This window comes from Bos mutus, chromosome 2 (assembly GCF_027580195.1).
Source record: "Bos mutus isolate GX-2022 chromosome 2, NWIPB_WYAK_1.1, whole genome shotgun sequence".
Taxonomy (NCBI): Eukaryota; Metazoa; Chordata; class Mammalia; order Artiodactyla; family Bovidae; genus Bos; species Bos mutus.
Window position 1 is genome coordinate 131,493,016 of NC_091618.1, and position 14,410 is coordinate 131,507,425.

A 14,410-nucleotide genomic window follows, 5' to 3' on the forward strand; every position below is an offset into this window, starting at 1 on the left:
CTTTAGTTCACCTTTTTATTGCTAAATGGTATTCTACTCCGTGGCTAGATCAGATCTTGCTGATTGACCCACCTGCTGGTGGACATTCAGACTGTTTCCTGTTTGGGGCTATTATGAATAACGCTGTAATTATTCATACACAAGTCTGTGTGTGGGCTTCAATGTGTGGGTTTGAGAGATAAGCATAAAATAGTCATTTTTATTTTATAAGCATAAAATAGTCATTTTATGCAGCTTGTGCTTAGGCCTCACTCAGTAATGCTGTTTGTCAAGACTCAAGTTTAATAAATTTTTATAAAAGCAAAATGACTAGAACTTTCCAGAAAAGCTTTTCAGGTTCATTTAGCTTTCCGGTGAGGTGAGGCTTTGACATGACATCTTTATTTCAATGTGTCTGAATTCTGCTTTTGCAAACAGTATAAGTCTAACGATGTTTCACAGATGATCCAAGAGCTTGTGAGGTTTGCTGCTCACTGGACAGCAAGCAGCTGTCCAGGACTGGAGAGAACCAGTGCAGAAGGCACAGACCAGCCTGTGCATCTGTAACACAGCACAAGGCTGCTTTTACCCATCATCCCAATGTGAGTTAGTTTTTACACCTGCTTCGAGGTGCCTTACTGCCTGCCATTCATTAGTGCCTAACTATATGCCAGGAGCTTTACACAGTGTAAAATTCTCTGGTGGCTCACCCGAGTATTAGGTGGGAACACCGTGGCGACGGTGGCAGGGCCCTACTCCTGCCCCACAGTGCACGTGCCTGGATTCCAGCTGGTATCTTGGTCTGTTTTCTGTTCCATTGCTTGGTGCCAACCATGTAACTGCCTCTTTTACAAACCAAGTCTACAGGCTTCAAAAAGTAGTCAGTTTGCGTTGTCTTCAGTCTGATACCGGTGCCAGTGGGTAGGCTACCAAATCCTTGCACCAACTTCTATGAAGCAAGCTAATGACAGCTAACATGTACTGGGGTATAGTGTATGTCAGATACCAACAGGCTCTAAATTATTAATAATTTTCTCATTCAACTTTCAGTATCTATTATTATCCACATTTTACAATTGAGAATGCTGATCGTCTCAAAGAAGTTGCCAATGATTAAGAGTACTTCCTCAAATATTCCTTTAATTGAGGTATAACTGACATTTCCTTCAAATAATGGTGACTTAAAAACCATGTCATTTCAGAAATTGAAAATAATTTATAAAAATAAGAAAATTTGATTTTTGCCTTGGAAGCTGACATAAAATGGCCTTGACTTTCTAAAGCCAACTTTGTTCTTTCCCCATCCTTGTTTTTGGATCATGAATTCAGGTGGCGTCAACAAGTACTTCAAAGAAAAATCCCCAAACTGTGAAGAAAACAGGTGTATTTCCCCTCTGAAAATTGAGAGCCACAATATTTAGCTATTAAAGTATTTTCCGTGCAACTAGTCTCAGATCGAGTGATATCACTCTAGTGGCTCAGCAAGTGGCAGGCTCCCTCCTTGCAAATCCCCACAGAACGCCTGCTGCTGAGCAGGCGGCCAGACGTCTGGACTTGACGCCCCACGTGAGGAGACTGCAAAATGCTCCCTGCTTCACATCCGGCCTGGTAGGGAAAAGTCTGAATTTGGGAGTGACGAAGTAAGCGCTTTAAGAACACATACTCCACATATACGTTCCACAAGAATCCAAGAAAAAGGTATGGTGCTTGTCCATCACAAGGCTGTGTGCTCCACAACACCCAGTGGTTACCCTCAGGATGACAGAGGAGCTGCTTTTCTCAGAAACCCCTTTCCTGTCTCCTGGGCTAAGCACAATGATGCCAAGGCTCTACATCTTCTCTTTAAGAATTTCAAACAGTGATATAGGTCTGCTTTAATTCTTCCTTTTGCATTTAGGTAAGACTGTTTCCCATACTAGTTTTACATGTTCTAGAAGAGCTTAAAAAACTACGAACACATTGATATTAAAACATGAAGTGTTAGGAATCAAAATGACACAAGGGCCAAAGACCATGATATGAGGCAGTCGGTAGTGTGGCTTGTATGCACGTCACCCCACCTCGTCCTTCCCAGAGGCAAGCTCAGGCAGCCATGAGCAGCTACTGCAAGACCTCTCCAGGGTTGTTCAGGTCATCATGGGCCAACAGTCAAGCTTGAAATAGCAACCTAAACCAAGACGAAGCACTGGGTTGTTCTATCCAAAGGAAGGCCAAGTGTCTTCTGCAGCAGAATTTCTGTGTGAGTCAGCCCTAGACTGAGCCAGCGGCGCTGTGCTGGGGATGTGACGTGGGTCCCCAGCAGCAGTGATATCTGGAGATTAATACTGAAAGCTACGCTTGGTCTGGATGTCATCAAGAATCTGCTGTAGCTCCTCATCTTCAAACCGCCCCTCCAGGCTACAAGAAGAAAACCAAGAGTGAGTGTAACAGCAGCTGGCAGTGCTCCCACCCTCTTCTCTCGTAGGTGCAGATCTTGGAGCACTGCTGGCTCACCTCTCCGCTCACCGCTGAACACTGACACCTTTACGTTTCAACTCAATTTCCTTCCTTTCCTTTGAAACATTATCAAGTATTTCAAATACATAAAAGGTATAGAAGAATTATCCCTAGTTGACTCAGTAATAAATATTGACAGACACAAATCAATGGTTCTCTGTGGGCTCCCCTACTCCAAAACCTTCTCTTCCTTCCCTAGGAGTAACAATCATCCTAAATTTGGCATTCATTACCCCTACATATATTTTTATACTTACTACTGTATACATGAATGTACCTATAAGCAATACATAGCACTGTTTTTAAACTGTAAGAAACAGCAGTTACGTATCCTTCTGCAATTTTTTCACTCAACGTTCATTCTGGCATATAGTGACATTATCTCACATTGTTCTAGTTCACTTATTTTTTTCACTGCTGTATAATAAACATTGCACGACTGCACAGATTTATCCAGTCTTGCAGACTGAAGACTGTTGGCAAGTTTCCACTATCACTAATAATGCAGCAATATACACTGGAATACATGTCTCCTTTTAAACTATGTTTGACCTGCTTTTAGGACACATACCCAGGAATGAATTTTGGGGTCATGGGGTGTATTTAACTTTACTAGATGTAGCCAAATTATTCTCCAAATTGACTGTATAAATCTGTACTCCTATCATCAGTGGACCAGAGTTTCAGCTGTTTCACATTTCTGCCCACAACTGGTACACTGTAAAAACATTGGTCTTACTACAAAAGCACTCATTCTCCTGGGCTGGCCACAAAGTTTGTTTTTTTCCTTAAGATGGCTCTATTAGCGCTTACTTGTCTTTAATTTCATTCAAAACAATTTTGTTAGACTACATTGTGACAGCTGTCATATCAGCATGCATTAAAAAAAAACTTATCAGAATTGGTCAATTTTTGTGTAGCCATTTCAATACGGAAGACAGAAGAAAAAAAGCAACACTTTTGGCCTATTATGCTTTATTTCAAGACAGGTAAAAACACACCTGAAGTGCAAAAAAAGATTTGTGCAGTGTATGGAGAAGGTGCTGTGACTGACTGAATATGTCAAAAGTGGTTTGTGAACTTTTGCACTGGAGATTTCTTGCTGGACGATATCCCACAGTCAGACAGAACAGCTGAAGTTGATAGCAATGAAATCAACACAATAATTGAGAAAACAATCAATGCTATACCACGCAGGAGATAGGTAGCCAACACACTCAAAATATCTGAATCAAGCACTGAAAATCATTTGCACCAGCCTGGTTATGTTGATTGCTTTGATGTCTGGGTTCTACATAAGTTATGCAAAAAAACCAAACCAAACCCTTCTTGACCGTATTTCCTGTGCAATTCTATACATGAATATAACAAAAACATTTCGTTTTAAAAACAAAGTTTGAAAGGTGATGAAAGTGAATACTGTACAATAATGCAGAATGGAAGAGATCCTGGGGCAAGCAAAATGAATCACCACCAACATGCCAAAGGCCAATCTTCATCCAAAGAAGGTGGTGATGTGTACATGGTGGCGTCGGAAGGGAGTCCTCTATTATGAGCTCTTTCTGGAAAAGATCCCAATTAGATCAACCGAAAGCAGCACTTGACAAAAAGTGTCAGGAATTAGTCCACAGAAAATGCATAATATTCTATCAGGATACCGCAAGACCAAATGTTTCTTTGACAACCAGGAAAAAACTGTTATAGCTTGGCTGGGAAGTTTTGATTCATCCACCATATTCATGGGAGCCTCTTGATGAAGGTGAAAGAGAAGAGTGAAAAAGCTGGCTTAAAACTCAACATTCAAAAAACCAAAGATCATGGCATCTGGTCCCATTACTTCATGGCAAATAGATGGGGAAACAATGGAAACAGTGAGAGACTTTATTTTCTTGGGCTTCAATATTACTGCAGATGGTGACTGCAGCCATGAAATTAAAAGACACTTGCTCCTTGGAAGAAAACCCATAACCAACTAGAGAGTATTAAAAAGCAGAGACATTATTTTGTTGACAAAGGTCCACACAGTCAAAGCTATGTTTTTTCCAGTAGTCATGTATGAATGTGAGAGTTCGACCATAAGGAAGACTGAGCGCCGAAGAACTGATGCTTTTGAACTGTGGTGTTGGAGAAGACTCTTGAGAGTTCCTTGGACTGCAAGGAGATCAAACCAGTCAATCCTAAAGAAAATCAATCCTGAATAATCATTGGAAGGACTGATGCTGAAGTTCCAATACTTTGGCCACCTGATGCGAACAGCTGACTCATTAGAAGAGACCCTGATGCTGGGAAAGATTGAAGATAGGAGGAGAAAGGGACAACAGAAGATGAGATGTGGTTGGATGGTATCACCGACTTAACGGACATGAGTTAAGCAAGCTCCAGGAGATGGTGAAGGACAAGGAAGCCTGGCTTGCTGCGTCCTTCCATGGGGTTGCAAAAAGTCCAACACGAGTAAGCGACTGAAAACAAATTCACCAGACACTGAACTTTCAGATTTCCATTTATTTCGGTCTGTACAAAATTCTATTAATGGAAAAAATTTCAATTTGTTCCTCTTCAATAGAAGAAGGTAAAAGGAACCTGGAACAGTTCTTTGATCAAAAAGATAAAAAGTTTGGGAAGATGGAATTATGAAGTTGCTTGAAAAATGGCAGAAGGTAGTGGAACAAAATGGTGAATACGTTTTTCAATAAAGTTCTTGATGAAAATGAAAAATGTGTTTTATTTTTACTTTTAAAACCAAAGGAATTTTTTGGCCAATGATATCACACAGCTTTTAAACACAGTAATTCTACTTGTAGGAATTTATTCAACATACACAGAACTTTTCACCACCAGTACTAACCTTGGGATCAGAGCCTTGGACTCCTCAGCAGTCTCTGGACAAAGGTTGGCTAAACAGGCCAACTCAAACTTATGAAGCTTCTTCTGGAGCAGCAAGCTGATCATAGGGGAGAAATATCAAAACAAGCCAAATGATGAATAAGAAAAAGCAGATGAAATGTAGCTAGCAAGGAAGAGAAGAATGTAAAGCATCTGCAATCTTTCCATTAAGATTAGGTTTGCTGCAAAATCCCACTTTCAAATCATGTTCCTGTTTCTCTTCCTGGAGAGCAGGAAGCTATGAATCAGGCAAAGACGATAAAAGTAACCTGAGCACACCTAAGCAGAGGATTCTTGTGATAAAAACTTACGAAAAAAATGCTCTCTACCTGGAGGAGCATACCATCTTTCCCCCAAGAATTTATTTTGTTGCTTTCCACTCTTCCTACCACTGTTCTTTGCTTCCTTTGTTATTAATTTTATGTCTTAACACATGACGTTAGAGTTCCCTGATCTATTAGGCATTTTGACTTGGAGGAAATTCTTTTTTAAAAAAAGTTTTTCTTTATTTTTGGCCACGCTGAATGGATTGCAGAATCTTAGTTCCTTGACCAGGGATCAAACCCAGGCCCTTTGCAGTGAAAGTGCAGAGTCCTAACCACTGGGCCACCAGGGAATGCCTCAAATTCTCTTTTACATGTATCTAAGAAATGAATACAGGCATATCTTACTTTGTATAAATCTGTGTATAAGCTGCATCTTATTTTAAACGTACTTCTAGTTCAAACTGTAAAAAAGCACATAATTAATACAAATCATATCCTGGATTCTCATACATCTACTATATTTTTAAAAAGATAATATCATTTTAGTAGAATATTTTATCAAGACATCAACTATACATTAAATTTTCTAAACGTTAAAAAATATTTATCTTATCTATTCATTTTTCCTGCACTGTGTGTTCGTTGCTGCACGCGTGCTTTCTCTAGTTGGGAGTGAGTGAGGGCTGCTCTCTGCTTGTGTGCCCGGCTTCTCACTGCGTCGGCTCTTCTCGGTGGAGCATGGGCTGCAGAGCGCACTCAGTAGCTGTGCCGCTTGCAATCAGCTGCCCCTCGGGCATGTGGACTCCTCCCCAACCAGGGGTCAAACCAGTGTCCCCTGCACTGACAGGCAGATTCTTAATCACTGGACCACCAGGGAGATCAAACTGCTTAAAACAGAGGTTGTCCATGGTAAATTAGGTTTCAGAAAGGACCTGTTTTAAAAAATCTTATTTTTGGCTGTGCTGTGCAGCATGCAGCTTCTTAGTTCCCTGACGAGGAATCTAACCTGCATCCTCAGCAGTGAAAAAACAGAGTTTTAACCACTGGACTGACTGTGAAACCCTTGATTATCTCATCAGACAAAAATATTTACTGTCCTTATCACTTGATTACAAGTCTACTAGTTATTATACAAAACTGAGAACATAAAGACAGAAAAATGTCACCCATATTACTACCTAAACAAAACCAACATTACCATCTTAGTAAACCATTCCAAACATCTTTCTATGTTTTAGAAATAAACTTACTCATTCTATTGTGTAACTTTTGGTCACCTAATAAAGCTATTTTCATTTTGTAAAGAAAAACTTACACAGGTTCATAATGTAGTAAATATATGTATATGAAGGAGTTTGTTTGTAAAATGAACACATGCTCATTTATAACAAACACCCCCTCAAAAAAACCCACCCAATATGGGAAAATGACCTGAAATCCTACCCAGAAATAACTAGTGCTAACATATTCATGGAGATCCTCTTCCCCTTCTCTACATAATTAAAAAAAAAAAAAAAGAAATCATAACAAATGTTATTCTGTAACCGGCCTTTTTTCACTCAACAATACAGTCACTGTTTTCCACATTTTACACACGTACCTTTTCCTTCGACTTGGCATTCAACAGGTTGTGTCTTAAATTATATAGCAAACGTCCTGCTCTTGAACACTTCCATTGCTTCCAATTATTCATCATTTTGAATAATGCATTCTGAACATCACTGTAAATGCATACTTCTTTATGTATCTGATTACTGTGTGTTTTAAAGATAAATTTCTGGAAGCAGAATTACTCAGTCAAAAATATGACTGTCCGGAAGGCTTCTGAGAGACAGTGCCCTAAAAGAGCTTTACCATTATACACTCCCACCAGCAGTAAAAGATGGCGCCTGTTTCTCTTACTTCTTACACTAGGTTTCCTATTCTTTGTTTGTTTGTTTGGCTTAAAACAACTTATTACTTCAATTCAGGAGGCCAGAAGTCTGAAATTAAGATGTTGTCAGGGTCGTGCTCTTCCTGAAGCCTCTAGGAGAGAAGCTGTTTCCTGCAGTTTCTTAGCTTCCGGTGCCACTGACAATCCTTGGTGCTCCTTGGCTTGTAACATGACAACCATTCTCGGCTTGCATTGTCATACGGTATTTTCCCTGTCATACTCTTCTTATAAGGGTAACAGTCATACTGAATTAGAATCCACTTTAACTGAGTATGATCTCATCTTGACTTTCTGCAAAGATTCTATCTCCATAAAAAGACACATTCACAGGTACTGGGGATTTAGTGCTTCAGCATCTTTTGAGGGGACACATTTCAACCTATAACATGGTCCAAAGGGGAGAGGTTTGGTCTCAGATGGTTCCAAAAGAAATAGTCACTGGGGAGGCTTCAAAAACATTAGTCAAAGAGCCAGGCCTATTGAGGAATGGGTAAAGAATGAAGAGGGCTTCCCAGGTGGCTCAAGCGGTAAAGAATCTGCCTGCCAGTGCAGGAGACGTGGATGGTTTCCCATTCTTTTAAAATCTGCTTAGCCATTTTAGAATTTCTTTGACTTCCTTGAAGATGAGCATTACTTCATATGAACTAGACAGTCTTTTGAAGTTGTGATATAAATCTAGTCATTAAAGACTAAGTTCATTTTTATAAACTGGGTGTCATCTCTTACTTTTTAGAGCTCTTAACATTAAGGATTATCAATCCTTTCCCAGTTTACTCATACTTACATTTTAAGTATGGCAGTTTATTGATATAAGGAAGTTTAAAGATATTTATTGCAAATTCATTTACTTATTCAACTAAAAACTAGTTAGTGCCTTTAATGAAATTGACAGTGATGAATACGATCAAGTCCTTGCTCTTGCAAAGCTTACAGCCAACTAGAGTTTATCAACCTTCCCCACATATAAAGTCCTACTAACCACAGCCAAAATTGTACATTCACTCATGTTATCACATAGTACTTTTATGCATCATAGTTTACATTTACGTTCTTAATTTCTAAAGAAACCAGTTTGGAATAAGGTACACAGAGTTAAAACTCTGTTTTAAAATATTTCCCCACTAACTCAGCATGCCACCTTTGTCATATACTGGAATCATATAAACTATAATAAATTTGGATTTGAATCTGTTCCTTAATTTCCTATTCTGTCCCAATGACCTATCCTCACACCAAAGTGTCACTATTTTAATTACTGTCATTTTTTAATGTATTTTAACGTCCTATAGGGCAAATTCCCTTTTTTTTTTTTAAATTTTTTCCTGACAATTCTTACAAATTTAAGATCTTTTGGGGGGTATTTATTTATTATTATTTTTCACTGCTGAGGATGTATTTTTCTCGGCACCATTTTAGATAGACTGTGCTACTCACTGGTAGGATTCAAATCATCAGTGTCTTGCCTCAGCCACTATGATCTATTACCATCTCATCTTAGTTGAATTATATGGCAAATTAAGCTTTATCATGAGCATATTTGACAGAGAGAGAGAGAGTGTGTGTATGTGTGTTTGTGTGTCTGTGTGTAAGCTTCTCAGGTGATTAAAGAATCTTCGACTGCCAATGTTGGGAAGATTCTCTGGAGTAGGAAATGGCAACCCACTCTAGTATTCTCACCTGGAAAATTCTAGGGATAGAGGAGCCTCAAGGGCAAATATACATCAATTCCCTTGAGGATTTAGAATGGCACTAAATGTATACATTAATTTGAAGATAAATGACATCTTTATAGTATTAAGACCTTTTATTTGTGAATGTTTAAGTCCATCTTCATTTACTCATTTTTTGGGTCAAACAATTAGCAGTTTTGTATGGAACATTTTCCCCATGAATACACTCACACTTTTCACAACAGTCTATACTTCACATAGTTTTATCACTTCATCTTCTGTGCATTTAACTATTTTTTTTTTTTGGCTGCATTGAGCAGCTTATGGGATCTTAGTTCCCCAACCAAGACTGAACTGAGCTGCTGCAGTGGAAGGACTGAGTCCTAACCAATGGATCACCAGGGAACTCCCTCTGCACATTTAACTTATGTGACCATTCTTCAATTTCATTTTCTATCATAATTTTTAATGACAATACAGGAGTCGATCAAATGGATTTACCACAACTTATTTAATTACTACTGAACACTTAGGTTGTTTTTCACCTTTGACTACTATAATTCTCTGAAGAGTCTGCATATATACATCTTTTTGTTCATCTGCTTTTCCTTAGGACAGTTACTTCTCAAACATTTTCACAGGAGTGGAGCAAACAAGCACCCCGAGGCAGCCTGGAGGCACGACTTTCTGCAACTGCCAAGGATTGAAGTCTCATGATTTAATTCAAGAACTCATAGACATTTTTTGTTTTATTTCACAGTATACTGGTATCTGCTTGCTTTAATGTAGAAATGTATTAAATCATGTACTATCAAATAAAACTGATACTTCAAGAAAAAGATGCTACCCAGTTTATAAAAATGGACTTATCCAGTGGCTTGATTTGTATCAAACTTCAAGTGACTATCTAATTCATACAAATAAAGGTCATCCCCAAGGAAATCAAAGAAACGTTAAAATAGCTCTTGTTTTCTCTGGGGCCTCCTGTATGCTCTGGCACCTCACTGTTCCCAGAGCATATCCAACTTAATTTGAGAAGTAATGCCTTAGGGAGAATAAAGGCTAAAAACCAGTCACCGTTTGAATGGCAAAGATCCAAAAGAATAATCCAAGTTTATGCTTGTTTGTTTATTTATTGGCCATGCCATTAAGCATGTGGGATCTTGGTTCCCTGACCAGGGATGGAACCTGGGTCCCCTGCATCAAAAGGCGAATTCTTTTCTTTTCTTTTTTTTTTTTTTTCATTTATTTTTTTTTATTTTTTAACTTTACAATATTGTATTGGTTTTGCCATATATCAACATGATCCAAAAGGCAAATTCTTAACCATTGGACCTCCAGGGTAGTCCCTCTTGCTACATTAATGAATATAATTATATATTAATTATACAATTAATATATTTATTGTATCATATACAGATATATTAATAATATATAATAATAAATTATACATAATATATAAAATTATATATTATATAACATTATATATAATTATATAATAATATATTCCACCAGGATAATTCCCTGGTGGTTCAGTGGTTAATACTCCACACTTTATACTTCCACTGTAGGGAGCGTGGGTTCGATCCCAGCTTGGGGAACTAGATTTCACACGCAAAAGGGCAACTAAAGAGATCTGCCACAACTACTGAGCCCTATACTCTGGGGCCTGCAAGTCACAATGAGAGAGAAGCCTGCACACTGCAGTGAAGAGCTGATGTGCAGACCCAAAGACCTGACACAGACAAATAAATAAATAGATAGGTATTCCAAAAAAACACAGCAATATCTCTAGGACCTATCAGGTGAATGATAAATAAATAAGTCCACTCTATTTAAAACATAACAGGGCTGTGTGCTTGTGACGTGTATGTATATGAATTCATGGAACAAGCTCTGGAGGGCTAGCAACAAACTTTTGACAGTAGTCACTCTGCAGGGAGGTAAGTGGGATTTGGGGTACAAAAGAAGTAGGCAAGGAGGATTTTGGCCTAACAAGCTACTTTAAATTTTGTCAAAGACATAATTTTACTTGCATGAATCATACGGATGATGCCATGAGGTAGTGGGGGGTGGGGTGGGTGAGTGAGCATGGTGGTGGTGACAGTATTCTGCATGCAGGTATCCAATAGTCTGGGTTAGTAAGAACTTTCTTTCCACTCACCTACGGACACTGGCAATGGTCTCTCTGTTTTTGAAACGACTGAAACGGGCAGTGTAATTTAAAGTTTTCATGAAGACCTCGGAAAGTTCCTGCTCATCCTCTGCGCTCTCATTCTGCTGCTTTCGATGCTCAAGAAGCATATGAACTTCGGAATTCAGAAGCGTCTCAGCTGTTTCAAACTCTATTTGCGAGAAGCATAAATGTCAACTGAAAATATTTCTCCCCAAGTCAGCTTCTAAATGTTCATTTGCCTTAGTGACTATCAGCAAATTTCTGACCCTGCAGAAATCCAGAGGCTTCACATCCTACAACTGCACAGTGTTCAAACAAACAAAACACCTTAAATAAAAAGAACCGAGACAAAACCCAGGTACCAAAAACTGGTTTATCATGAAATTCAGAAAACCACCTACCTCTCAGTTATCACACCTTAAAAAAAAAAAACAAACATATGTGTCCATTATGCCTACAACGTCCGTGACGCTGTCCTCAGAAATATTTCACCCTGAGTCTGTGAAATACAATACTGAAAGCAATCTCTATATACATTAATAAATAGAATTATGGTACAACCATTAAGTGGGCTTCCCTGGTGGCTTAGTGGTAAGGAATCCACCTGCCAATGCAGGAGACCTGGGCCTGATCCCTTGGTGGGGAAGATGCCCTGGAGAAGGAAATGGCAACCCACTCCTGTATTCTTGCCTGGGAAATTCCATGGACAGAGGAGCCTGGTGGGCTACAGTCCAAGGGTCGCAAAAGAATTGACACAACAACTCTGCGACTGAACACCATCACCACCCATCAAGTACTATCTAGTCCTTTAAAAGAATAGAACAGTTCTACACAATTTATGATTTCTATAGCATAATCCTATTTTTGCAAAGAATAAAGGGTATATGTATAAGTATATATTTATAAATAAGAGTGGTTTGGAAGGATAAACACTAAACTATTTATAGTTGTTTGGGTGAAAAGGTGCGAACTTTAATGTTTTACTCTGCATATATTATGGCAATTTTTTTAAAAAGGAGGGTACTGTTAAAGTATCCCCCACTTTGTTGTTACTGTTCACTAACTTCGTGTTTTTCAGTACCTGTAAGATATATTTTGAAGTCTTAAGCTACTTATTTTGGGTTTTTAAATTACACATTAAGTCCATCACACAGCACAGAAGTTCCCTGATAGCAAACCGTGCTGTACTCCCTGCCATCTGACAAAGATTCTCTTCTCTCTTTACTAAACTCTGGCCAGGCTCCTGCGCGCCCCTTTCTCGACTAGGACTCAAGGTTGTTCCACAAAGACTTGAAGAAAACACTAACACGATTTCTAACAGCTCAAGGCTGCATCCCTGGGATGACTCTTGCTCCTTGACAATGGCTGCTTATGAAAACTGAAGGCTGTCAAAATAATTCGTTTGTTCCCGACAACATCTGAAGATATGGCCCTTGTCGCACAGCCCAGAGCGAAGGGTGTGGGAGGGAAGGAGCCTAATCCCATAACTTATCAGTTAACAAATCCAAAAGAGCTTCAAACGGACCAACCCCCGCTTCTCGTAATTTTTCATTTCCCTATGAGCCCCTGCTCACCCCTCTCCCTATTCCTTCATTCTCCCTTTAAAATGCCCAGTCACCTTTGTACAAATCCAAGTCTAGATGATTCCACGCTTCACGCTTTTCCCTACTGCGACAGTATATTAATGATTAAAACCTGCCATTACCCCTTTCATGTTGGCTTTATTTTTGACACAACCGTCTAGCACTTAAAACAACTTAAACACGAACAAGAGGCCACCCGGGGCGATGTGGAGTTGGGCGCCGACGGCTCCAGGGCTGCCGGTGTGGCCTCCAGCCGGCCAGTTCCCGCGGTACCGTGCCCAGACGACCCGCACCCTCCGCCTCCGCGCCCTTCGCCACGCCTGCCCAGGCCGCACCTTTGGGAAAGATGAGTTGTGACGCGTCCTCCTCTACATCTCCAGAGCGCGGATCGCTACCGCCCGCCGCCATCCTCTCGCCGAGAACCAGTACTCACGCTGTCGGAAACGGAAGCTCTTTCCGGCCGCCGCCACGGAAGGGGCGTGTTCTTGGAGACGGGGCGGGGCCCCAGTGGAGATGGGCGGGCCGCGATGGGTAGGCGAGACAACCGCGAGGTGGGCGGGGCCAAGGGACCTAGCGGCCTCGGGCGCGTGCGGAGAGGGGCCAGAGCGGTGGGGTCTTGCAGGTCTCTGGAAGTGCCGTGGCAGGGTGGCGTATCCTGCGGCCGCGGCAGGAGAAAACCGTCACTTTCTTCAACAGTAGGTCCTTCGCCGCGAGTCGTGGGGACTGCTCACTTGGCATTTCTGAGCTTCAGCTATCTTACCTGTGAAGTGTGGATGAGGATACCATCCTCATCCCCTCCAGGGCGCAGGGGAAGGATTAGATGGGATGCAGGAACGCGCTGACCGACCCAAGGATCTCTGGTTGATGGGAAGCTGGGTAGGTGACTCTGAAAACATTCAGTGTAATTCCTCCAGTGCCTCAAAGCGTTTAAAATATTTGATTTGTAGTGGATTTTTTCCAATACTTCTGAACATGTGGATAGTGAAATTGAGAAGCCTGTTGGAACATTTGGATGATAGAGTAAGTAAGCAAATGAAAAATGATTTTGTTTCCAACTTGAGAGAAAACAGATGGTTGTACAATGAAGGAAATAACCATAGTGCACTGCTTGGCTCAGAAATGAACCATCTATAAGTATATAAACTGTTCACAAAAAATGAAGATATTACCAGACAAGGGTATGCATCTGTATTCCTTTGATTTATAATTCCTTTAAATTATAACTTATAAAAGTTAATTTGCCTTGTATATGTGTTTCCAAAAGAAATGTATCAGGTGAATTAGTGGTAGGTTATATAGTGCTGACAGGGCTTATTACTGCTTCAAAGTGCTTTCCTACACAGTTCATTAGAGCTGCAGACCAATGCCCAGAGAAGTCTGGGAACATGCCCCAGCTGGGTATGGGATACAGTCTTGAGCTCAGT

The 14,410-nt window shown here is 40.2% G+C and overlaps 1 protein-coding gene across 2 annotated transcripts; it reads right to left on the reverse strand.

Annotated features, from left to right (window-relative positions):
- Positions 1–1,346: 1,346 nt before the first annotated feature.
- Positions 1,347–13,468, reverse strand: POLR2D (RNA polymerase II subunit D). Of its 2 annotated transcripts, none has more exons than XM_005894348.3 (4): positions 13,322–13,468; positions 11,392–11,572; positions 5,321–5,416; positions 1,347–2,376 (listed from the first exon to the last, which is right to left on the reverse strand). In XM_005894348.3, exons 1-4 carry the CDS (start codon positions 13,392–13,394, stop codon positions 2,298–2,300), a joined length of 429 nt encoding a protein of 142 aa, XP_005894410.1. In that variant the 5' UTR covers positions 13,395–13,468; the 3' UTR covers positions 1,347–2,297. The 2 variants fall into 2 exon arrangements, with proteins under 2 accessions (XP_005894410.1, XP_070215997.1); XM_070359896.1 differs by lacking the exon at positions 1,347–2,376 and adding an exon at positions 3,434–4,757.
- Positions 13,469–14,410: the final 942 nt, after the last annotated feature.